Source organism: Arvicola amphibius, chromosome 12 (genome assembly GCF_903992535.2).
Source record: "Arvicola amphibius chromosome 12, mArvAmp1.2, whole genome shotgun sequence".
In the NCBI taxonomy this organism is placed as follows: Eukaryota; Metazoa; Chordata; class Mammalia; order Rodentia; family Cricetidae; genus Arvicola; species Arvicola amphibius.
The window spans coordinates 105,325,476-105,352,514 of record NC_052058.2 but is presented as its reverse complement, the minus strand read 5'-3'; the positions used below and the strand labels follow the sequence as shown (position 1 = coordinate 105,352,514).

The following is a 27,039-nucleotide window of genomic DNA, read 5'->3' as shown; positions in this document are numbered from 1 at the left end:
AATCTACTTTATATACGGACTGAATGACACAGCTGTTACTAAAAGAATTTTAAGAGAAATAAACATATGGTTGCTTGCATTGATAGATTTGTTCATGGGATAATATCAGTACTATCCCTTAAGATGGAATATTACATAGATATTTTCAGTCTTACTGTAAAGGGACCATACTCCACAAGTTCTTTCTTAAACAGCAGGCATCAATGACAGAGCATTATAGAATAGGGGTATCATGAAACCTATACACCATAGAGAGAAGTGGTGGCTAAAGGAGGATTAAAACACACTGACTCTTGTTTTAGGCTGCAATTGTTTGAAGGTGGAAAACACAATTGAATAATTGTACAAATCAAATAGACCTTGCCACCACCCCTGAATTGCGCTCTTGCTTCTGGCTGTGATGTGCATTCAGTTTAGGAGAAAATAGATTGCTAGATTTTTCACCCGGTGTGTGTTGTGGGGCTAAACTCTGATTTAGCCCTGAGAATACTTATGTATACCATCTTGGCATGCATCTACCCTTTGGTCTCCATGCTCAGAGTCCTGGTATGCACAGCCTGCACTTACAGGGGTGAAGTCAGTATAGTGTGTGCTATGCAGAGGAAAGAAGCTAGCTTCACAGTTTCCCTATAGGATTATCTTTAAGGACATACTTGTGGGTGAGGGAAACATACACATTGATTTGGCTTGTACTTCCACATCTATCCAATCACATCGTGCCAGTAAAATATGGTGCTTGGTTATGAGGACTCCAGTAAGAATGTGTTTCAGTGTGGCTACTCTCTCTTACCTGTTCTTTCACTACCAGAGGTGCTTAGGGCTAAACTTCAGCATGACTTTTATTTCTGGTGGCAGAGGAATATGCAGCCAAACAAAAGGGTGACATATACAACCTTTTATAGAGACAGAAAATTTAAAAGTAGAAATTGGAAAACAGGGAATGAAGGGCATAGGGAAAGAGACTTTCAATATCTTTCGCTTTATTAGATGATCATTTGTCATATTAAAGATAGAAAATTAAAAAGGGCATCTTTGTTAAAATTGCTTTAAAATGAATTCAGTAGCAAAATGATAATGATATTCAAAAAGAGGAAGAGGGTGTATAAGAATTCATAGAAAATTTTAAGGAAGGATATGTATTTAGGTCATTATCTCAGAGCTGTGGACTGTGATGCCACATGCAATCCTTACCTCTGTAGTTCTGCAAGTGAGAAAAGCTACATATTGAAACCTGGATGAAGCCAGTGATGGCTTCACTGCAAACCTCCTGTTCAAGGCAGTGCTGAAGAGTCAGTGATAGGACACTCACTAAGAAGATGGATGACCTACTGACTGTCAAGGCACCTGCTTTACAAATCAGGTCTGCCCTTAAAAGAGAATTGGTCAGTACCTTATCCATCAAGGATCTTGCTTCTAGCATTTCCTAAGTCTTAAAGTGTTTGGGTGGTTGTTTCTCTTCTGTTTTTATTCCAAGCTGGTACAAGGGCAGAGTTAAAAAATGATCAGGATTACTCACCACAGACAAAGTCAAGATGTCTTTTGATTTAACTATGTGTTTTGCTACCAAAAGAACCTGAAGCCTGAGGTGCATTACTACCCTATTTAGGCAAGCAAGGCAAGTACATGGGCACCTTTGTGTACATGGGTACAGATCTGGAAATGAGATGTGCTTCATAGGCGAAGGGCTTCACCCAAACCCCTGACCTAGAGGGATCCACACAGTCACACACGATAGCCAGGCCCTTGCCTCCTAAGAAATAGCTCATATGTCAGTGAACTCATAATGTGTGTTCAGGATGGTGAACCCTGCTTCTCTGCACCTGCTTCCTTTACTGGATCTTTCTGGGTGGGTGGATGTGGAGAAGTCTGCTCGATATTTCTCACTTTTTCTGCACCTTTTTTTTTGTATTTTTAAAAAATTTTCCTCCAACCTGAGTTAAGAGGGCCTTAACATTTTTTTATGGAACCATTTTAGATTTTTATTTGAATTCCATTTAGGCTTCCACAATATACACGTGTATATTTTTCTTCAATATAGCAATTTTAGGAATAACCTATCTAACAAGTTAGCAAAGTGGAGAAGGCAGTTGTTACATATCAGGAGCAGCTATTTCCTCACAACTTTCATGAAAACCCCTGATTTCAGGCTACTGCATCCATGACTCAAAACAGCAACAGAGGCCCAAAGTAGCTCCCACTACTCTGCCATTCTCTATTGGAAAGACTGAGACTCTGTGGGATGAACAGTGCTGGGGAATACTCATGATGCCCACTCTAAACTAACACAGATGTGTCTGGTTACTTGTAAAATGCCATCCAAACAAACAGGCCAGAAGGGTCTCCCTCTGCCCCGGGCCACCCCATGGGTATTCCCATAGCCTAGGTCCTCCAAGTACAGTGTCTGTTCTCAAGGGTGCTATGAAAGTCTTCCACCTCAGGCAAACCTATAGCCTCTTTCCCCTCAGCTCTCAAGGGAACCATGCCCCCATGGAATCAGATTCTTTCAGTTATTTAAGTCTAAACTGGAGAAGGTTACAGGCAGCACACATGATTGTTAAAGGATCTCACACTCACTTCGCTCATTGCTCTTTAATCAGTGTCTTGGGAAAGAATGTCCTGGATACTTCACAAATACCTACTTCAGCAACAAAAGAAAACAAAGTAAGTGAGATAAAAGAATTTTAAAAAAATGTCTTTGAGCCTGGCCAGATGATGTCTGCTTTAGAAGAATTTCTGTGTGTCATAATATCTCCCAAACTTCTAACCACATTCAAGGAACCTAAAAGAACAAACTTTGTTTTCTCTGGGTTGATTACTTTCCTTTGTACTGTACTTCTCTACCGGCATCCTTAATAGACATTTTACTTAAACAATGATCTGATTCTGTCTTTCTATGTCATACACACACACACACACACACACACACACACACACACTCACTCAGTCACACACACACCCTTCTCTTCTTTCAAGCCATGATACCTACCAGTATGGTATGGGGCAGGGTGCCAGGGATAATTGTGAAAGGCCAATGCCACAGTGCTCATCTAACGGAAGATATCAAGACCAAGTGCCTGAGAAACTGACGTTTGAAAACTCAACTACAAACATCAAATGTGCATAGGTGCACACGTGTCTTTTGTTTACAATAGTGAAGTCTGTGTCTCGAGTGGTCACTTTCACAATGATGCATATCTCAGTGAACTACAGTAGCCACAGCTACCTGACCTCCTGAGCTGAATGAAGGAGATCAATGCTTTTGGTGGATGCAGGTGTGTTCCAGAATATTAATGTTGAAAGAGAGAAAGAAAATAGCTAAATAAAAGATAGGAAAGAGAAGAGAAAAGGAGAGGGAAAACACTACAAAAAAAGAGGAGTAGTTGACCCTGTGTCATCTCAGATGAAGTATTCCCGTTTGCACTCGCTGGCTGTGTTTTGCAAGTCAATGTCATTTCTAAAGGAATTGTCCAAGGTCTCTGGGTATTCCTTCTCCTTCATCTGATTGGTACGGTGTGACTGCTTATGCTGATATAGAAAGCGGGTCATGATGCCGATGACACAGAAGGTGATAAATGTCACCACTGCTATCACACCTGTAAAGAAAAGAGGGGGAAAGAGAAAAAAGGTGTCACTGAGGAAATTCAGGCTAGACAAGCACATACATTGGAGGAAAAAAAGCATAAACAAATAAAATACACAAACAAAAACCTACTCTTTACCCAGAGATAAAGACCTTCTCAGAATCCCTTGACCTTCAGTTTCAACAAATGTTTCTACAAGTAGAGTAATGAGGGAGAAAGCTGTTTCTCCTAGAAGGTTGTGTTTATGACCTATAATAAACATGGAGTTGGAACAGCAAAGGATTTGTGTGGTTTCTGTGTTGTGTTATTTTTGTTACTAGGGATCAAACCCCAATTTTACAGATTTTTAGTACACCAAACCATGCCAAGAATTACTTGGACTAACTACTACTACCCCCCTTTCTGTGTGAATGTGAGGGTGTGAGAGTATGTATCTGTGTGTGTGTGCCTGTGCGTCTGTGTAAGTGTGTGTAGGTGCTTGGCTGCCATAGCACTTGTGCAGGTGTCAAAGAGCAACTTGAGAGTCTGTTCTTGCCTTCCACTTTGTTTTAATGTAAGATTTCCCTTGCTGTCTCTGACATTTCTCAATCCGGGTTACATAGTCGGCCCTTATTTAAAAAGCAACAAACAGCATGCATGTGAAATTAATAATTAATAGAAGCAAAATACTTGAGTTTTGGTAATCAAAAATAATTTAATTTCTGACAAAGTATACACATTTGCACGTTTCATATTTTCTAAGTATTTGTTGGTCATCGTTCATTAGTGTTTATTTGACTAGATACCAAAACGTTAAATATAGAGAACCATCTTCCACCAAATTTTTAAAAGTTGTGACCATAACTAAGATTATTTACATTTGTCATATATTCTAAACTCATTGGACAACATGTTTTATAGCTATTTTAGAAAAAGGCAAAGTAAAATATCAGAGTTGATAGTCTAGTCTGGGTGGCAATGAACGAATCTGAAGCATGAATGATAGTTTTATAATGTGGCTGATGTTGCCTCTTTTGTGCTCCGGGGTTGAAGGGGTTATTGCAGGCTGGAAGCTGGGCAAGCTTCCCAGGATCTCCTGTGGGGCTGCGAAAATCTTCCCATTCATAGAGATTCAATGGGGCTTGCCAATGAATGGGGAAGACCAGAACCCATGGTCATTCCTCATCAAATGAAAATTTACAGGAATAGAGAGAGTTATAAAATTTTCTGTGACATTTACTGATTTCAAAGAAAAATCAAGTTCAATTCTCTTCCCAGGAGAAGGCATTCAGCTCATATTTTAAGTACTTCCCTAAGAAAAGTCCTTAATTGTCCTCCTGCTCTTGGATGCTACTCTGGTGGAGTTCTTCTGGTCATATTCACCTTTGGAACCAGCTTCTCTGCTGTTATTGCTGCCTGCTCACCTATCTCTTTCCTAGCCAGTCTGCTCATTCTAGGAAGACAGTAACTGTAGCTCCCATCCTGCATCTCTATGTTTAGTACAGGTCTGACCCAGAACTGGAGCTAATTAAATAGAAGTGAAATGAATGACTCCTGCAGACTTTTAAAGAATTCCATCTGGTGTGGATTCATTCATCCCATCTGCCAGAAGGCAGGATTGAGGCACCTGCTATGATTATAAGTCACCAATGGAAATGGATTTCCATATCTCAGGCATCTTACATTAAGCAAAACTTGGGAGACATTCTGTGTTGCAAGATCCAGATGGGAACATCAAACTTCTGTAGGCATTAGAGGGGCTGAGACAGAATAAAGAGTAGGGTAGGGTGAGGCCAGCACAGAGCTCAAAAACTATAAAGCAAGGGAAGGTGGTGGGAGAAGCTATAAGCTAAGCAGAGCAAGCAAACTCTACATCCATAGCCAGATGGACTGCAGGGTTTGGAACTTTAGTCATATGGGCTTCACCCTGCTCATTAGATCCAACCCAAATCACTCCGTAAAGGAAAACCGAAAACAATGACTGCTCTGTTCATCTGTCTGCCCCACTGAGACTTCTTTCCATATGTAATTTTATTGGTCTATTTTGTTTGTGCTTTAGAAGTGACAACGGGATGCAATGAACAAGATGCAGGCTGCCTATCTGTGAGTAAATGCCCCAGCTGTTGGCTCAGAGTTCAGCTGCCTGCTGAATTTGAGGCAGAATGAAGCCACAGAGCTGCTGGACCTAGAGGAGAGCCTGCTAGTAATCTTGAACCATGAAAGAAAAGGCTAAGGGCTGGAAGACAATGCCTGATTCAGAGTGCTAAATGATCATGGGTAAGAAAGGCTTCAGATAATTTTCTGCAGACCACAGGACCAGAGATATCTTTCCTGCTCTTATTGATGAAGACAGGTTACCTCCAATGACTGCTGAGTCACTTCGGACGGCATTTGTGAGTGGTTCACGCTCATCTGTCTTTCCAAAGGGATCTAGACAAAGAAAAGACCAAAGCTTAAAGTTTACTCTTCACTCAACCACAGCGAGATCATTCATATTCAGTGGAGAACTGTGCAGTGTAACAAGATTCCTATAATGAGATATAAACTTACATTTTAAAGGAAACTGAAATAAATAGCATTTAAAATGATGAGCTGAGTTCACCCCAGAGCCCACATTAAAAGCTTTATTTTGGGGCTCCAGTCTGTAATTCCAGTGAGGGAGCAGCTGGTCCCATGTGCAGATCAGGTATAGATACAAGGGAACCTGTGCCTCTGAAACAAGGCGAAAGAGAAACCCAACTCCCCAAACCATTCCCTCTCACCTCCACATGCTTCATGACATGTATACACACACTTCATAAATATAAAAGATGACTAAAACATACTCCTTACAACCCATATTTCATGTCGGCATTTCTAATTAAGACTTGAGAGAGCCTTGGGCCAGTGAGGTTGGTGCCCAGCCCGTGCAACTTCTGTCATCAACTCAATCTTCTCCACTTTGCTGGAGAATTCCTGGGAATGTCAGCTGTCTTTTAATTCAAACACACTTTTCCTTGTGCCCCAGTGGACTCCTTAACTGTATGAGGTCCTGAGTCGACTGACAAGGAAGACCTGAAGCACTGAAAGAATTAACATCTCAGAGCAGCCCTCACCAGAAGAGCAACTGTCCAGGATATACTCTTAACCTCTGAGCCATTGCTGTCGCCCAATTTATTTTTCTTGACTTTCAGTTGCTATGTAGTAGAAGGTGACCACGAACTTGACATGTAATAGAGGATGGGAGATGAGGAGAAGAAAACAATGAGAGAGACAAAGAAATAGGAAGACATGAAGTAAGGGAGGCAAGGAGAGAGAAAGGAAGGAATGAAGGGAGGAAAAGAACAGAGAAAGAGATAGCTAGGGGCAGAAGAAGAGAATGAGGAAGAGAATAGGTGAAGGGCCCTCACAGTCCTGGGCCTGGTAACGTGGCTCTGTCAGGCTTTGCCCTTCCCCCTTCGCTCTCTGTTATGTACCACAGACTGTATCCCTAAAGCTACCCACCAAGGTCTAAATACCTTATTTGGGCATTTTCTAATGCCAGACTCATTCCTGAGAATGACTACCAAAGTTCAGAAATTGAAAGCCCTCTTTGGTTCAGCTAATAATATAGCCAGTAAAAATATACCACTGAATCATAACCCATTCTAAAATGGACCTCCCCATTTTCTCTCTTAAAAATTATACCACCAAGATCATTTACTTCTGTTTCTCTGCCTGAGTCAGAAAGCCGCCACTTTTTCTTCACCACTTAATAAAAGGGAAAGCAGGTGTTTAGATGTTGTTTGTGCCTAATCCAGGATCTGGGAGAGAGGAGAGAGTCCCCAGCCTTGCAGGTATCTCTTCAATAAGGAAGGAAATAGAGATGAGGAGATAGGAAAATGTAAGAGGGGAGTGTGCATCATAGGGAGTAAAAATGAGATGGGACAATGGGAGGGAAGAGCTATGATGAGGGGGATGGTGGTGAGATGGCAGAATGGTAGGAAGAAGGGCAGTAAGGCAGAAACAGGAAGGTATGGATAGAGACGGTTGGGCAGGGAGAGAGGGAAGGAGAGGGAATGGGAAATATTTAGCTATTCTACCTCCTATGTCCTTACAGCCTCCAAACTCTGACATATTTCTATGTCAAGCTTCCTTCCTGGAATTCCTCCTGATTCTCCATGAATGCTCAAATTTTAACACTCTACAGTTAAGATTTTTCCTTTTTCTGCTCAGATCCTACTGGTTCCAACATTACTTAGTATATGCACTGCTTTTAACATTATAAATAACATAGTTATTTATACCTATGTTAACCAAGATTTCTCCATTTCTAACATGCTTTGATGTCGATAGGTTAATATATATTAATTTACTTCATTAATTCTAATTCTGTTTACTAATTCTAATTAGTGTTTACTAATACTACAGAGAAAACATCTCAGATTGGCTAAGATAATATTTTCTGTAGTATGTTTGGTAATCAGGTTCTGCAATGTAACCCTTATCTCAGTGATGACTCATTCAGGAATGCCTTCTTTTCATAACATTGAATAATATATTTTAAAATCAATCTTAGCTTTAATTCTCTCTCCTTAAAAAATAAATGCCTTAGCCTAAATGCAGAATTGCATCCATGTATGTGTTTCTATCCATCCTTTTTTTTATCTAGTTATTTTTTTTCAGTTTATTTATTTTTTATTAAAAATTGCCATCTCCTCCCCTCCTCCTCCCCCTTCCCTCCCCTCCCCTCCACCCACACCCCCACTCTATCCATCCTTAACCTGTCATCTACCATCTATCTACCTGCCATTTATATGTTCATTTCTTTATCTCTAACATTTGTCTGTCAATAATTTAATGCTATATGGTATATATTTACTTCTCTACATTGTGTAAGGACTCCCATTTTTAAGTATAGTTCCAGACATTGTGTGATGAGTAAACAAAGGTGAGTTTTCACCCATTACTAGGTCTCACCAGAAATATGTAACAATGCTTACACATTTTCTCTGAGAATGGTCTTCTGCCATTTGAGAGTGTCAAGGAACAATTTGAATCAGGACAATATTGTTCCTTTTTCTATATATAATATCAGTCTATAGCCGAATACTGATATATCAGAGTTTTGCAGGAAACTAATAATTTAACGCCTTTCTCTTGAATTTTATGATTCATCTGTAGACCTTGCTGGACAGGGTGTAGATATCTTTTCCAGGTGTGAAACACTTTTCTGGGAGTGATACATTCTCCCTGCAAGAGGGTTCTTTAAGACTCAGAATGTTCTAAAGGGAAATTCCTTAAGGCTCAGAGAATAAACAACTCAGTAACTCCACTAACTGAGCAGATGTTTTAGGGCCCTCCTTCCCCAAGCAGATATAAGCAGTAAGGATGGATAAGAGACACTCTCATACCAGTCAAGCTTCCTTGAAGGTTCTCAGACCATCTGAGCTTCCTGAAAGGGACAGAGATTAGCAAGACTGGCTGCAAGAGATACTCTCTGAGCTGTTTAGCTGCCCATAAATTTTGCCATAGGCTTCAGAGTTTCAGTCATATAACCCATCGCCTATGCCAGGGTAGGCTTTGAAGCTTTCTTGAATCATTTCTATTGCAATGAGTGACCCATCACCCACAGTCCTGAAAATGAACCCATGGAAACTCACTGGTTCCTCATATTGGAATTTGGGGATATCCTAACTCTGGTCTGTCACCAGTTCTCTGAATTGAGTAAATATTTTTTTTTTTTTACAGGAATATTGTCACACAGTGGTAGGCTAATCAGTTCCTAGAGACAATAAATGTTTTACACATAAGCATGCCTTTCATACAAACAAATCAATCAGTCCACAGCCTACCCCCCCCAACCACTCTGCTATCTAACTTATACTTCCCAGATCAATGTGCCTTCTCCATCAAACACCATAGAGACAATTATGGGACTGCTACCGGTAGTCTCCATAACACAGGTTTGGTCAAAGTTACTCAACAGATTCAGCCCTAAGGGGCTCAAGCTTGCCAGCCTTTCCTCATTTCTAGTAGAGGACACAATCAAGTCCCTAATTCCTGTTTTCACCCAATTCCTTGTGAGTGTGTGTGTGTGTGGGGGGGAGGCAGTTCGACACACGGTTTCCCTGTGTAACCTTGGAGCCTGTCCTGTAACTCACTCTGTATACAAGGCTGGCCTTGAATTCACAGAGATCCACCTGTCTCTGCCTTCAGAGAGCATGTGCCACCACTGTCTAGCCCCCAATATTTTGTTGCTGACTAGTCCCTGTACTTCTTTATGTAGATCAGATAAATAGATAGACAGACAGATTGATTGATCAATTGATAGATGATAGATGGGTATGTGATAGATAGATGATACATGTGTGTTAATGAGTGTACACACACACACACACACACACACACACACACTTTCCTTTTTCTGAGGAATATCAGTAATGGATCTCCTTTTTTCCTTTTTTCATTGATTTTATTGAGCTATATATTTTTCTCTGCTCCTCTCCCTACCTATCCCCTCCCTTTCTACCCTCTCCTATGATCCTCATGCTTCAAGTTACTCAGGAGATCTTGTCTTTTACTACTTCCCATGTAGATTAGATCCATGTATATCTCTCTTTGGGTCCTCATTGTTGTCTTGGTTCTCTGGGATTGTGATTTGTAGGCTAGTTTTCTTTGCTTTATGTTTAAAAACCACTTATGAGTGGGTACATATGATAATTGTCTTTCTGGGTCTAGGTTACCTCCTTCAATATGATGTTCTCTAGATCTATGAATTTGCCTGTAAATTTCAAGAAGCCATTATTTTTTTCTGCTGTGTAGTACTCTATTGTGTATATGTACCACATTTTCCTTATCCATTCTTTGGTTGAGGGGCATTTAGGTTGTTTCCAGGTTCTGGCTATGACAAACAATGCTGCTATGAACATGGTTGAGAACATGTCCTTGTGGTATGCTCAAGCATCCTTTGGATATATACCAAAAGCTGGCATTGCTGGGTCTTGAGGAAGGTTGTTTCCTAATTTTCTGAGAAATTGCCATACTGGTATCCAAAGGGGATGTACCAGCTGCTAGTGGATCTTCTTTCTAACATCCACCCCTTGCCTTTTGACCACAGGTCTCCTGAGAGTGATAAAAAAGCATTTTATTGCCAAGGCTTTGCCACCCCTGATGATTGATAGTGTTAGTGCTTTTCATAGGGTCATACTTTTCATGTGTCACTTTTCTATTAGTACTTTTATGTCACGTTGGCATAATGTATATGTGGATGCCTTGCCTAATTTTAATAAGGTTTATTTATTCACTAGCTTTTGAATTAAATCAATTAATATTCTTGAAAACTGAATACCAAGAGATACCGAGCCCACAAATCTTTGCTCACAGCCCACACATTTTACTTTTCATTTTGCTGATCATTTCATTTGCTGTGCAGAACCAGTTCTAGCTGGATGCTGTTTTACTCACTCATTTATTTTTGCTTTCACTATATGCATTTTAGTCATATCAATGAAATATCATTTTCAAGACTAATATCAAAGATATTTTTCTATAGGTATTTCTAAAAGTTTGAGTGTTTCAAGCCTTATAAACCATTAATGAGTCCTATGTCAAGTATTTTTATACAGTAATACAAAATTCCAATTACATTATTTTCTTTTAGTTAGCTAACCCCAAGGCACTCATGAAGCACTTGTCTTTCTCCCAGTGGATGCCAAACATGAGCTGACCACACATGCCCATGTTTAGCTCTTGGCTCTCTAATCCACTCTTTTTATCTTTATATATGTATCTATGACAGTATTATATAATTGATTTTCATGTTTTACCAATATAATGTAAAATCAGGGAGTGATGCCTACAGATTTCTATAATCTATGATCATTTTAGTATTGTTCACAACAGTCAAAATGTGGAAGTAACTTAAGTATCAATAGATTAATATAAAAAGAATTTGTACAAAAAACACTCATAGACATACATTCATAGATAAAGACACATACACATACATCACATGCACACACAAATACACACTAGAATTTTACTCAGTCACAAAAGTTGATTTCTTCATTAAAATAGAATGTGGATGAAAGAAAAGGAATGTACAAATTCACTAATATTCAGAATCTTAAAAAAGAAAAACAAAATTGATTGTAGAACATAATGATACTTGACAGTAGCTTGGGCTTCATTGATTAAAGAATACTAATTTTATCATGAATAAGGAAAATCATAAAGTGAACAAATATGCTTTTATGATCAAGTGTTCTCATCAGACACATAAACACACACAGTGTAACTATGTAAAATGATGTATGTACAGAATATGCATTCGTGTATTTATTTATATATGTATGTATTTGCTTATATGTGTGAATGATATACATATATAAGCAGGTGTGTTATCCCATAAGGGTCAATGCAGAGGCAAGAGATTTATTTCTGATGTTTTCTTCAATCATTTTTATTGGCACTTTCTGAGACTACATCTTTTATTGACTCTGGAGGTAACTAATTCACAGAGGTCGACTGGTCAGGAAGCTCCAAGTATCTCTCGTCTTTGCTCCAGCACTGGGTTCCAAGGGCTCACTGCTATACCCAGCTTCTTATCTGGTTGCTGGGGATTTAACTTGGCTGCTCAAGATTGTACAGCAAGCATTTTAGCCTTTGAGCCTTCTACCTAGCACCTTCTTGCTAATTTAATAAAGGAATCATCATATAATACATACAAACTCTTATATTTTACACTTTTGTGTCTATAATTTTATTACTTCTTTCTCAAAAAGAACTAGACAATAATATTATAGATACTATTATCTAAGTCCCCATTATGATGCCTTCACGCCCCTTAAATACTTTAGTTCTCATAATCAGTTTCCACTAAAACAATAGTGATGCAATAATGCACATGCATATTATGAATATGTGTATTAAATGTACTACAAGGAGCTACACATTAATTAAAACTGCTCATTGCCTTAAGCTAGAATTATGAAAAGTATGGGTAGGTAATTTTAATTGTTAATTTGTTAACTATTAATTTTCAATAGGCTAAATGCACAATATCTATGTATTGCTAAATTTCATACTTAAAATATATTACTAAATATATTATCAATTAAATTAATTTGTATTCTAATATTCACACCATTTTTGTTTATTTCTATCCACTATTGTTTTTGTTAATAGTCAATTTAATAGAGTCTAGAATCACCTGAGAGACAGGCTGCTGGGAATGTTTGTGGGATTATCTTGATTTCTTAACTGAGGTGAGAAGAGCTAACCACTGTGTTTGGCACCACTCCCTGGATGGGATCCTCAACTGTATAGATGGAGAATGATCAGAATACTAGCATGTTTGTAACATGCTCTACTTCCAGATTTATATGTGTGACATCACCAGCTACTTCAAGATCCTGTCGTCTTGATTCTTTGTTATGATGAACTGGATGCTAGAACTGTGAAGCAGAATAAACCTTTTATCCATTAGCTTGTTTCCATCAGAGTATATTGTAAATGCAGATATGACCTGTGAGAAGCCAGTTACAATTTGTAACCACCTATAATCATGCAAGGTAATGATCTAGTGCTGTTGAACAACTGCTTAACTCTATAAAACAGCAGAAGAGTGATGGAAACTCAAGAAAGCAACCTCTCGGAAGTACCTGATGAAGAATGCACAGTGGTCACTGCATTCATATCAGAGTCCACCATGGAGCCACAGTTGGATTCTGTCAAGGTCCCTTGGACAGTCACAGGTGCAATGTTGGCATGACGGAGGGCTGCCTTCAAAGGTGCTATGTGGTTGTATTGGACTGAAGAAAGGCATCCAACAAAACCCAAGGTGTTTGCTCGAGCAACTTCCGGATCCAAGCCAAGTGTCTCTGCAATATAAAGAACCACAGATCTTAGTTTTTCAAATAATCTGTGTTTTCCTTGACCATTAACTAAAATGACTGTAAATTCTTTGTTACTCTCTAAATAAAGTTATGCACACCCCTCTTCCTTGTCTCAACTGCATATTCACTGCAGGCACTAACTGAAACAACTGAAACTTTCTTATTATTCTCTGAATAAGGAAACCATACACACCTCTCTTCCTCATCTCAACTGCATATTTACTGCAGGCATTAACTGAAATGACTGAAACTTTCTTGCTATTCTCTGAATAAGGAAGCTGTACATACCCCTCTTCCTCGTCTCAACTGCACATTTACTGCAGGCATTAGCACACGACTCAACCATCTCATAGAAAAGGCTACGACTATCTCTGCTTTGACACAAAATTGTTTAAAGTTTCAAATTTTTAATTCAGGTATTTTTTGAACTGTAAAAAGCATAACGTAGCTTTATTATACTCTAATAAAACACTAGATATTTGAAAGAATTTGTATCTCGGTCCTCATCACTATCTATGGATGCAGGTGATTAATGCAAGCAAATCGCAATGCTTATTTCAACATTTGATTCACAATTGTAACACAGGAAAATGATAAGAAGGGAACAAAGGGTTTGGAAATAAAAGTGTGTCTCCTAGAGATGTATCATGCTTGTCTTAAGGAAGCTGAATAGACTGAGAAAAGGCACATCTCTACCTGCATCAGTTCTTTTCATCATACTGATTGGACACTAATTGGAGAGATGGCTTTTGCCTATGAACATATTCAAATTCCCAGGGCATTTTTAGTCTTTCTGAAAGATGAAGATGCAATCACTTGGGATTCACAGCAAGATCAAATGTCTCATTTTCTTCAAGACATCTCATTCCTTTTCTTAAAAGGGGTCATTTGAACAAATTGCTATGGCGCAATTACATAAAACTGCAAATCATAATGAACAGTATTTTTCTTAAGGTATAATAGTTTCAACATAACTAGAAGGCTCAACTGCTTATTTTATTATGATAAGCCTTTCAGTTTCAGGAAGAGGGGCAGGGATTTTCTTATCTACCAGCATACATTATAATTTTATTTTGATTCATAAATGGTCAAATAGTGTCTTCTTTGAACTCTAAGAATGCATTATGCTGACAGCATTAAAAATGTTAGGGAAGTGTGGTAGAAAATGAGATGTTAATAGTTCTTAGTAATTCTTGCTCTCCTATATATATCCTCTAATTATTTTCTTTAAAATATTTATTATTCTTATCTCTCTCTCCATCTATCTCTCTCTCTCTCTCTCTGTGTGTGTGTGTGTGTGTGTGTGTGTGCTTCTGCATTTGCACATACCATGTGTTTTTGTGTGAGTGCTTCTAGAGGACAAAATATAGTATCTGATTCCCTAAAGCAAGGATTACCATTGTGAGTGTTGGGAACAAAACTTGTTTCCCCTGGAAGAGAGGCAAGTGCTCTTAACCATTGAGCCATCTCTCAGCACCATTAATTTTTGTCCTTATCTTACTTTTTCTCTTCAACAGGAAAAAAGAGCTTGTCACTTGTCTTTTCTTACATACAAAACCAGGAATGACACTTTACTTCATTTGATTAGTATAACAAACTACTGCAACCTCCCTCCATCGCCAGATGAAGCTTCTATGGTGATATGCAAGATATTCATCAGTATGGCTATAGGAAAGGGTCATTTCAGGCTCCCTCTCCTCAGCTGCCCAAGGAACTAGCTGTGGACATCTCCATGGATACCTGGGACCCCCTCTAGAGTGAAGTCTCTTGCTAACCTTAAAATGGCTTCCTTAATTAAGATATCTTCTTCCCTGCGCCCCTATCCACCCTTCCTCCATCCCAACCATCCCATTCCTCCAGGGTCTCCCCATCCTCCCCTCCTCCCTTTTCTATCCACATCTCCCCATCACCCCTTACCCCCAAGATCCCAAATTTTGCCTGGCAATCTAGTCTACTTCCAATATTCAGGAGGATAACTATATGTTTTCCTTTGTGTTCACCTTCTTATTAGTTTCCCTAGGATCTGCTCTGGCGATGGAGGGAGATAGAGACAGAGACCCATACTGGAGCATAGGACTGAGCTCCCAAGGCCCAAATGAGGAGCTGAAGGAGAGAGAACCCAAGCAAGGAAGTCAGGACTGTGAGGAGTGCGCCCACCCACTGAGACTGCGGGGCTGGTCTAATGGGAGCTCACCAAGGCCAGTGCGACCTGGACTGAAAGAACACGGGATCAAAAAACAAACAAACAAACAAACAAAAGGATTCTCTGAAGGTGTTGGACAATGAAGGCTGACTGAGAATACAAGATCAATGGCACTGGGTTTTGATCCTACCGCATGTACTGGCTTTTGGGGAGCCTAGTCTGTTTAGATGCGCACCTTCCTGGACCCAGATGGAGTGGGTTGGACCTTGGACTTCCCGCAGGGCAGGGAACCCTGTCTGCTCCTTGGACTGGCAAGGAGGGGGGAGTTAAGGGAAGGGGAGGGAAATGGGAGGTGGGGAGGAGGTGGAAATTTTTAATAATAAAAAAAACCTTTAAAAAAACAAAAAACAAAAAAACCCCAAACTACTGCAAATTTAAATAAATTGGTTAAAATACAAATCCCTTATTATTCAACTCTCTAGGCTGGAGGCCTGACAGTGCTCACTCGGCTTAAAATTAAGGTGTCTGTATGGCCAGATTTCTTCTGGATCTTTTGGGGAAAATGACATTCCTCTCCCATGACCAGCTTCTATAGCCTTGACTCATACCTAGCCTCCTTTAACTTTTTTCATGATAAGCAATATTGTTACATTTCTCTGAGTCTTTTTTCATACTCATTTTAACTTATGATTCTCTTCTTTCCCACTTTATTTCACTCTTAAATACCATTGTAGCTATAGTGGTTTCATCCAAATAATCTGAAGGAGTCTGGATTGAGGAGATGGCTCAGCCATTAAAATGGTCGTCAAATTATATATGTAGAACACACAGTAGTAATTGATTGGTAGTCAGTGGAGGGTGGGGTTAGTCACTGAGTGGTAGTGCATGAAGGGCAGAATTATATCTCAGGAATAATAGAGAAGCAAAAGATGAGAGAAGGGAAGTGTAACCTGGAATGTCATTTTAGTAGTGAAGGATTTCCAAGTAGTAGAAACTGAAGTTTCCCTGAACTATGCCCTCAGGGTCTAAGTCAGGAGTGCCTCTTCTCACTCTGTGAGCTCACTGGAAGGAAGCTTTCACTGATCCAAAGAGAATGTCGCTGCACAGGTTGTCACAAATCAAAGTTTTTGCAACAAAAATAGACATATAGAGAAATTGTGTGAAATGCTAGGAAGTAACATTCTTTCATTAAGGACAGGTTGTGTGGAATAAAGCCTTATCTCTGGGAAGTGTTTATTCTAGACTCATTAAGACTGTAAATAATGAGAGGTTTCAGAAAAGGAATAAAAGAAACTTCTATACAGAGTTGAAGGGTTTTTTTTATAGGTTTAAGTTGGTTAAAAATACTGTACTATGACCTAAGTTCCATCTGAAAATAGTGCAATGGGAAAAGGTAACCAAACATGTGTGCTGCACATGTGTGCACACACACACCAAAAATAGGAGACTAAATTTTTATAAAATAATAGTAAAGAAAACATACTCTGGTTGATGGATGAGGGAACTAGTTATTTGATATTTACAAAAATGGAATGGTAAAACAAAACAAAAACCCATAAAGGACAATTTAAAAGATTTTTACATGTCATTGTATTATAATCTTGTAAGTAGCAATTAATAATTTTCTTCCACCAAATAAGTGAAAGGAAGAAAATCTTCAATATTTATCACTCATTGAGTAGCCATAACAACACAACATTTATTTATTTTTAAAAGATCTTATTTTCATTTTTAATTCTGTATATATGTGGTTGTACATGTTCACAGATGCATTGTCTATAGAAGCCAGAAGAGGGCATTAGTTCTCAAAGAGCTGTAATGAAATAATTTTACATAAAATATATAAAAGAGATCACAAAACTAAGAAAAACTCAATCCTTTGTCAATATTTCCCAGTTTACTGAATTCTGCATTAAATATATTTTATATATTTTATAATCTGTTTATTTCAGTGCTTAGGTTACAATTGAACTAGATAAAGAAATAGGTAAATAAGGGAACTATTTGATGTCCCAAGCCAGATAAGCAAAACCAAAGGCAAGTTTCACTGACAAGAATGCAGTACTATGCTCTGCTCCCGAGATTTCTTAATATATGTGAATTCTAGTCAAAATAGGAAAACCATGAAGTTTCTTTTCATAAAACATGTTATCACTTTGTAAAAACATGAGAATTTACGAAGAATAAAAACTAATTTCTAACTGCCTTACTAGGAACAGATTGAGGTTGTCTCTCTAAACACACTTGAAGATACTAACAAATAACAGTGTCTCATTCCCTTCAGATTTCTCCCCTGCCCTGAAGTGCTAACAGGGAAGTGGCATGGAACAATGATTTAGTGCAGGCAGGCCTGTGTGGACATAAGCTGATGAAATTTGCTACAATACAGAAGACCTCCGTCCTAATTTCTAAGCTTTGATTTTGTCCACTGTTAACCAACAGTCATTATGTCTGCCACAAAAAGAGTGGGAAAATAAAACAGTATCTGTAATTCTTAGCTAAGTGTTCATAATGTGTTTGATGACTATTATTTTTGATTACATGTTCTAATATACATTTATGTTGCCCAACATGATAAAGACACGTGCCATGGAGTGACTTTTTAACACCTTCATTTTGGTCGCGAAAGTGGCTCTGTAAATATCAGTGCCTATTACACATGCTTGAGAACTTCTGTTTGAAGTACCATAGCTTACAGAAACGAAGCTAGATTTCACAGACTTTGCCTCTACCACCAGAGTTTGGGGGTTTACGTGGGCAGATTCTGGGAACCCCCTGTCCAAGTCAGTGTAGTGTAATTAACCAACTTTCATTTCAGTGAGAGATTGTCTCAAGGGGATGAGTTGGGGAGACACAATGGATAGTACTTGATATCCTTCTCTAGCCTCCACATGCCTGTTTAAGTACACACACACACACACACACACACACACACACACACACTATACATGTGTCTATATATGTATGTATAGTATGTACGGTGTGTGTGGTGAGTTATACTCATAGCTCATCCTTCTGTCTTTGTCTGGGGGTAAAATCACTTAAAATATATTCTTTCAATTCTTTCTAATGATTAGCACGTTCTCTTCATGGGTTTGTTCATTCATTTGTTTGCTTGAATCAGGCAAACAAACAGTTCAGATTATCTTGAAACAGGATGCTCCTGCCAAACTCCCCCAGGTTATGGGATGACAGGCCTTTGCTAACTTACTTGGCTTACATCATATTTTTTATCAACTGAATTCTTGAGCTTGGTATCCATTACTGAAATTTTGAGTTTTGATTAACATTGCTCCATATTAAATATATACTGTTAATTGTGCAGTGTCAGATGTGTTATATCTTTATTGCTTCTTTATTTGTCAGCTTCAAACTTCTTTGCCTAAGTTTGATGTCCCTTCAATATATTGAAGGAATATAATGCTCACGACTTAAAATGCAAGTGTTGCTATACTTACTAGAAAATTTGAATAAATGTTATTAAAGTATTGAATAGCTCAGTTGATAATTTACTAAAAACTAACTTTTTCATAATTCTAAATATTTTATTATTATTATGTTTATATGCATGCTGAATATATATCAAACATGGGTGCTGGAAATGAACTGGGGGGTTCTCTGGGAGAGCAGAAAGTTTTTCTAAGTACTAAGGCCCCCCTCCAGGCCCTTCTTCAGGCATTTTGAAACCTGACTTTCCACATTAAATTGCACATACGCCCGAGGATTTGAAAGGGCAAAGGAAGAAACACAAATCATTCTTAGTCTGATCAGCAAGTTTTGATAGGGAGAGAACAGGGCTAGACCAGGAAAACTATCGAGGCAGTTTTAGTGGAATTTTTTATTATTTAAAAAAAGCAGCAGAGGAAGAAGTCACAAATTTGCTCAAAACAGACTCAGCTCTGGAACGTAACATGACATTTGCTATATGTCAAGAGTCATTTATGATATTTGAATCTGATAGTGTCATAAAACAAGCCAGGCAGGGCCGCATGACCCTGGCTTATAAAAGCAAAATGTTGTACCAAGATGAAATATAAATAAAGGGAACTGTTGTAAATGGAGATATGAGTAGAGAATACAAGCAAAGTGGTTATGCCCCTAGAGTTCAGTGTGGCTGAAACAAGCTTAACTATATGAAATGTCCTGTGGTGAGGTTGGGGAGAGAGCCCAGCCTTATCTGAATTCAAATCCTCAGTATCCACATAAAAGCTAGCCATGGAATTGGCCCCTGGAACTCCATCATTGGAGTGTGGTTGTGTAAGTGAACATAGAAGAATTCCTGGGATTTGATTTTTGCCAGCTTATTCCAGGTTTCTTGAGAAACGCTGTTTCAAGAGAATAAGTTGTGGAAAGTGGTAGAGGGTGCTTGGACAGGCTATGGTCTCTGTGTGTTTCTCTATTTTTCTAAGAAGCAAATTGTTTCAGGTGACATACCTTACAGAAGAGAGAGTTGCCTGGCAGTGAGAAGATGGAGGCAAATGCTGACAGATCTAAGGCAAGGGGGTGGCATAGAATATGAAAATTCCCCCAGGAAAATGAATAACATTATTTTCATAATCTTTGTGCAAGCAGTATTCTGAGGAGAAGAGGTTTAGATGCTTAGGACATGCACTGGAGCAATGGGATTTATCAGCGAACAAGAGGATGGTTTTCCCTTCCATACATGAAGTTGGGAGATCTGTTGTGGGGATATGAGGTGAATTGAAGAAGGTAAGTTTGGGAATATGATTGTAGTTCATTATAAACATGTATAAAATTCTCTAGGATAAAGTGCAATAGTACAAAAACTAAATTCTCCCTTGGTTACAATAAGATGTCTGAATAGTAAAGATGATGTTGTATAAAACTAAAGCATTCAAGAAAACTAAAAATGATAAAAACTATTTAGATTTTAAAATAAATGATTGGACAATTATGGCATAGATGATACAGGGCCCTCATTTTCAGAAGCACTAATTGTGGCTGATTCCAATTTGAATCATTTCTTCCCTGTAGGTGGCTCCTTAAGTCTCAGGACGTAAATAAAACTTTTAAGGCCCAGAAAGCGAACTACCTCAAGGTTCTAAGAAGTTTTCACAACTTAAAATATTCACAAGATGACAACTGCTGGGCGAGGGGACTCTCCAACCGGTCAGTCTTCCTGACAGGTGTACAAGGATCTCAAGCAGTGCAGCTTTCCCGAATCATCATTGGGGATGGGGTGGGATATTCAGGGATGCCGCCGCTTTTCAGTCTACATGCTCCTGTAATCCACCCCTCACTCATATTTCCCTAAGTAACACAACAAATTCACATGCTTGGTAAGCTGGACTTTAGTGGGATTGTTACTGTGATCTGCCATGGGTTTCCTATCTGGGTCAAATAGAAGTTTGTTTGCCTCCCATAGGAAGTTGCACAACTGACTTAAGAAAGTTTTCTTAGAATGGATCTTGTTGAGCTAATGTATTTGTTCTTTTGTTTTCCACTTCTTTGATAAACATGGTGATAAACACCAAAAGCAACTCTGGAAAGACTCAAACTGGTTTACACTTCAAAGTCACAATCAGTCACTGAGGGAAATCAGGGTTGGACCTCAAGGTGGGAGCCATGAAGGAAGAATGCTTAACTGGTTCACTCTTTCTTGTGTTTTTGGACTCAATCTCAGCTAACTTTCTTATAAGGCCCAAATATACCTATGTAGGAATGATGTCACCCAGAGTGGGCTAGACCCTCCTCCTGCATCAATAGAACTGGTCAAGAAAATTTCTCCTAATCATGGCCACAGGCTGATCGATCTTGGCACTCTTCAGAGTGAGACCTTCTCAGACAACTCTGGACTATGTCCAGTGTATTGCTGAAGATAATGAGGACAGTAGTTATAACATGGAATAAATGTGAGAATTTCCAATGCATGGAAAAAAGCATATGCAAGACAAACAATCACACTAGGAAGAATCAGTCAGGCAAAAGATGATTTTGGAGAGGTAGGTAGGAGCGACATGGAGATGAGATCCTCCATCTTCCAAGGCACTTTTCTTCCACCTATTCATTGCACTGATTTTACTTCACCTTATGGCTTGTCTTCTGCCTGGGTGCTGGAAGCCTTTTCTCAGTTTTCTACCTTTGTCAACTAGAATCCAGTTATTCCTATGAAAAGTGGTTCCTCTACTCTAGTAGAAGAAAATAATGGAGAAAAACAAATTGAAACAACTTCCTATTATCAACTGTAATTCAGCCTTATGGGGTTATAGATATCAGTATATCCTAAGTGCTTTCAATCTGGCCAGTTAAAACATGGAGCTTTACTTCTACATCCATACTAAAGACATGTCACCTGAAACTTTCTTTGGAGAGATAAGATATATTCTTAGGACAATGTCATTTGTTTCCTTTGAGCCTTTCCAAGACTGAACAATAATATTTCTCTCTGATATCCTGAGACTTCTGTGATTATATTTGGAATTCTAGAGGTCATCTAAGTCTGGTTGATACAAACCACCATCTGCTTTGTTTATAATGACCCATCACACTTTATAAGTAAGGACATATACATTGAGTCTTTATGTGCTTCCAAGGAGACTTCATCCACAGGTGATATGGCAGATGCTTTCCTCCATGTGGCAGAATGAAAATCTTTTCTTCAGGAATTCTTTGGGCTCCTACTTAACGGGCAAACTTCCAATTTTATTTATTTATTTTTGTTTTGTTTTCTTTATCGAGACAGGGTTTCTCCACAGTTTTGGAGCCTGTCCTGGAACTAGCTCTTGTAGACCAGGCTTTCCTCGAACTCACAAAGATCCGCCTCCCTCTGCCTCCCAAGTGCTGGAACTAAAGGCATGTGCTACCACTGCCTGGCTTAACTCCCAATTTTATATACTGAACTTGTGATGTTTTATGATTCTAACCCTTCCTCCTTTCTCCCCCAGCCCATATGTACCTATCCATATATGCTTAATGGTTTATCTTTTATGAAATATTACGGTTGATAATTTTTATGAAGAAATAATGACAAATTTGTATACAAGTATTGAGGAGTTTATTTCTTTGAAAATGCAAACTTTTGGTGATAGAAATTGCAAAATATACATTTTTAGGTGCTCAAAGGAATCAGTATTACATATGGGCTAAAATATATTATATCTTTTATTTATTTAAAATGATTATTATAATTGGATATATTATTATAATTATTAACAATATAATATAATTATGTTGCTATAATTAGATTATATATAGATTATATATTATAGGTTATATATAGATTATAATTAGATTATATATAGATGTATTAATAGACATCTAAATGATAAATGATAAATCGATGAAGAGATGATAGATTGGATAGATGGTAGATGGGTAAATAGATGTGATACAATATAAGATGGCAATCAGGAACAAAACAAGCAGGTTAACTAAGGTACCAAATATCTATCATAAAGTCTCAGAACAGGACAGAAATAGACAAGCTCAAGTGGATGGGGAAAAGCCCATAATGTCTCCATCCCAAACAATGATCTACAGGAAACAGAGGAATGTTAAGACCAGGGAAAATAGTTTTTTGCAAGTAAGAGTACATCAACCGATTATGCAAAACCAAATGGCCAGCTCTGAAAACATATATAAAATAACAATGTACAGACTATGGTGCTTTTATATATTAGAAATATGCAAATATATAAATATATATAACAATATTTAATAAAAAGCCATGAATTTGAAAGACAAAAGGAGGGATATATTGGAGGGTTTGGAGGCAAGAAAGTGAAAGGAGAAAATATGTAATTAAAATCACAAGAAAAGAAAGAAAAACATTAAAATTCTACCTTTGAGAACCCATTACTTCAACTTAACAATTCACTGACTAAACAACTGAAAACATATTAATTGGTTGCCTAGCAACAGGCATTATGCAATGACACCTCAGTGGATATACGACAGTGAATGCTGAATTGCAGAGACATTAGCAACATGACTAAATTTTAAAATTCTAGGTATCATACACTTAGAGCATATTCTGTATTAAGTATATTTTCCATAGAGAAATTAGTTTTGAGGTTTTATGTTAATATTTAAAAGTGACTGTAGAATTCATTTCTTTGAATTAAAGATACAAAAGGATTTCCTACTCCCAAGGCATTTTTTATTGATTTAACAAGAAGCAGAGCTGAGTGAGCGCCATGAACTGGTTTATTCCTGTTTTAGACTTTTTAAAAGTGAATGAGCAAAACTAGGGCATTTCATGTCCCAATAGCAACTCTTTGAACAGGCTCAAATGAGCTACAGAAACTTATTAACTGCCCTGAAGTGGGACTTCACTTCAGAGAGGTAGGAAAGCCACTAAGGGAGAGAGTCATATTAGACACCTTCAGGGTTTTGATGCCCTTCCCTTCCTAAGAGTTGGAGTTATATAGATTTTAGCACTGGAATGTTTTATACAACAGGTAGCAAAGCTCAATGTAGAGGATCTAAATAAGACTGATTAATTCTCTCAAGGAGTAATGAGCTTTATAGCCATGGGTAGCTCTGAACACAGGAATTTAGGGTAGTCCCTCTGAGGCCAACTCATTCTCAAGCTAGACTATAGGGATCATGCAGTCTCATGTGTCTCAAGAAGAAAACGGAGAAAGAAAGGAGGATGGGGAAATGGTTCGCTCAATAAAGGGCTTGCCACACCAGTGTGAACACTAAAGTTTGTATCCCAGCACCATGTGTATACTGAGAACAGCACTTGGGAGGTGGAGACAGGAGTGTCACTGGGGCTCACTCACCAGACAGTCTAGTCAATCAGGGAGCTTCTGGTTCAGTGAGAAACCTTGCCTCAAAAAATAAGGTACGGTGATTATCAAAGGTATTAACATCAACTCTTGTCTCAGCATGCAGGGGCACATACATACATGTACACATGTACATGCAAAACACCCACAAGAAGAAAAGTCTGCCTCATGCCACAGGTCTGTTCAAAACTTGGTGAACAAAAGTTAGGTTCAGAGATTTTGCATGCTTCCTTTTACTGTGTAGACTCTACCACGTTTTATTCTCAATATAACCATAACATTAAAAATGAGACATTTCCATAATTCAGGGGGTTTTAAACATTCAGACTACAAGATCTTTTATCAATATTTTAAATTCAGGTAATTTTCAGATATCTACATGTATTTTCAAATGTAGTAGTGTTATTTTGTACAAATAAAGTCAAGAACATTGAAAGTAAGCATGTGTCCCATGAACTGGCCTGGGAATACTAGAAGAAACAGAATGCAAGTCTGGACAAACTACTCCTGTAGGTAGAAGGTGTGGATGAAGGTAACTTATGCCTGGTCATTTTTCAAGTCTAAGTTTTCCTTCTTTAGTTATCCTTGGGCCAACAGCTGAGAAGTACAGCTAAAACCAACTAGAAGTAACCCATAATATCTGCCCATGGTGTAACTCCCTTGGAGCACTTGACTTCATAAAAGAACAAGAGTTCTTTCACAGAGCTGGGATTTAGCTAGGAGGGACAGGACCAGAATTGGTTAATATTGATGATCACCTAGGCACCATGGATAGCCACCTAGGAAATAAACTTTGATAACATCTGGGAAGGAATTTATAGTTTTTCAGTTTTCGAGGCAGGCAGCATCATCCATAAGCTGCGGCCTTAGAATGGCCCCATTGCATCCAAAGTCAGGAAGCAGAGAGAATGAATGCCAGTGTGCAGATGACTTTCTCCTTTTGTTCAGTCCATAAATGCTTCACTTAAAGTGGGGCTTCATTCCTCAGTTAATTCAACAGTCATGACCAGTCTGTGCCTCTAAGGTGATTCTAGAGTCTTTCAAGTTGACAATCAACATAAACCATCACTTCCAGAAATGAATGATTGTGGAGCTCAGAGGAAATGTTCAACTCCCAGTATATCTGGCTGAGCCCAGGCAAATGATCTTGGTGTGGCCAGCACAGTGACTCAAAATCTTCTGCTGAATGAATGTGTTCTTCCATTGAAATGAAATTCTATTCTAAGTATTTTGCTCAAAATTTAGTAAACATTTTCTCCATGACCTCATTAACCTCCCATAAAATATGTCCCAATATATCCAATCTTATTTCCTACTAAAGAAAACCAAGTTTAACTGACCAGGAAATTAATGAGCTAATCATGTTTGATGATTGCTGACTATGCTCTTCTTCAAGAAGGCATGTGTGTGTGTGTGTGTGTGTGTGTGTGAGAGAGAGAGAGAGAGAGAGAGAGAGACAGAGAGAGAGAGAGAGACAGAGAGAGAGAGAGAGAGAGACAGAGACAGAGACAGAGACACAGAGAGACAGAGGAAGTAGGGGGTCAACCTTATTGTCTTCCTTGGCTATTCTTCACTCAATGTTTTTTAAGATAGCCTTGCTCACTGAACCTGGAACTCAAAAATTTGGTTGTACTTGTATACATAATCAGATTCAGGCTTCTACAATTTATTTCCTTGGGTACATGCTGCAGTCATTTTCTTCTTTATAAGATTGCTCTAAAGTATACTTCCATCACTCCAATTTCAGTCAAAGTTATAGTGATTCTTCTGTATATTCACCTTCCCCCAGTACTGGGGTCACAGAGACATATCTGCCTGTTACATGGATGAGAGGCATGTTCTCTCAGGTCCTCATTCTTCCATGGCAGTGACTTTAGCACCTGAGCCATCTCCCCAGACTTTTACATATATTTTGAAATGGATCTTTGAACATGTCCTGATGAGAGGATGTATATCTTTGAAATTTCAGTAGAAGGAGTTTGGAACTCGTGCGGGTAGGAATTGCTAGTCAAGGACAACACAAGCACAGAGCTTTGACTGTGCTGTCTGCACAGAGGCTGGGCACAGCTCCTCACACATTAGCCATTGGTATCGCCAGCCCAGAGGCACTGTGAGCAGGGCTTCTCCTCTCCTGTCTGGAGAGCAGCCATCATCTGTAGCTAAAAACCTCTCCTGCGGCTCTAGCTTCTTACTAAACTGCATGCTTCCTGTTTTGCCTACAGTTGAACTTTAGTCACAGTAAGAGACCTCCAAATGTACATGTCCCAGCTTGTCCACTGATATCTCAGTGGGACCAGTCACTACTGAAGAATGGCCCCTTGCCTCAAGTCACCAAAGATCAGTAGTTTTCAATCAGATACATGAACTTAATTAGAGCATTGAGACCAAACCAGTGACCCATGAGGGATAGATAGCCCCCTTGTCTCCAGTTACCATGATGGTGACCCATGAGGGATAGCTCCTTGTCTCAAGTTACCATTGCTTCTCATTTTTATCACATACGTTTATCTTAGAGAATGTAAATTTGCCTAAAATGGGAAAAATCATCTTTCCTCTTTTACATTGTGATTCCATAGGTCACAAAGTCACAAATTATCCTTTTTCTATATATTTTATAAAATTTATGTATCAGAAAAAGCAGTTAAAGGGGCCTCAACATGAAATTTCCTTTAACTCAAGTTAATAAGAACTCCAAGACTAGGCAGCTCAAGCCTAGTACTTTATTA

At 38.6% G+C, this 27,039-nt stretch overlaps 1 protein-coding gene across 1 annotated transcript in view; it reads right to left on the bottom strand.

Moving 5' to 3' along the window:
• Positions 1-3,396: 3,396 nt before the first annotated feature.
• The window catches only part of Cntnap5 (contactin associated protein family member 5), a 954,245-nt gene continuing 930,602 nt past the window's right edge, over positions 3,397-27,039 (bottom strand). Inside the window, 3 exon segments of the mRNA XM_042054039.1 lie at positions 3,397-3,593; positions 5,919-5,990; positions 13,184-13,402. Of these exon segments, the coding sequence (XP_041909973.1) occupies positions 3,397-3,593; positions 5,919-5,990; positions 13,184-13,402 (488 nt within the window).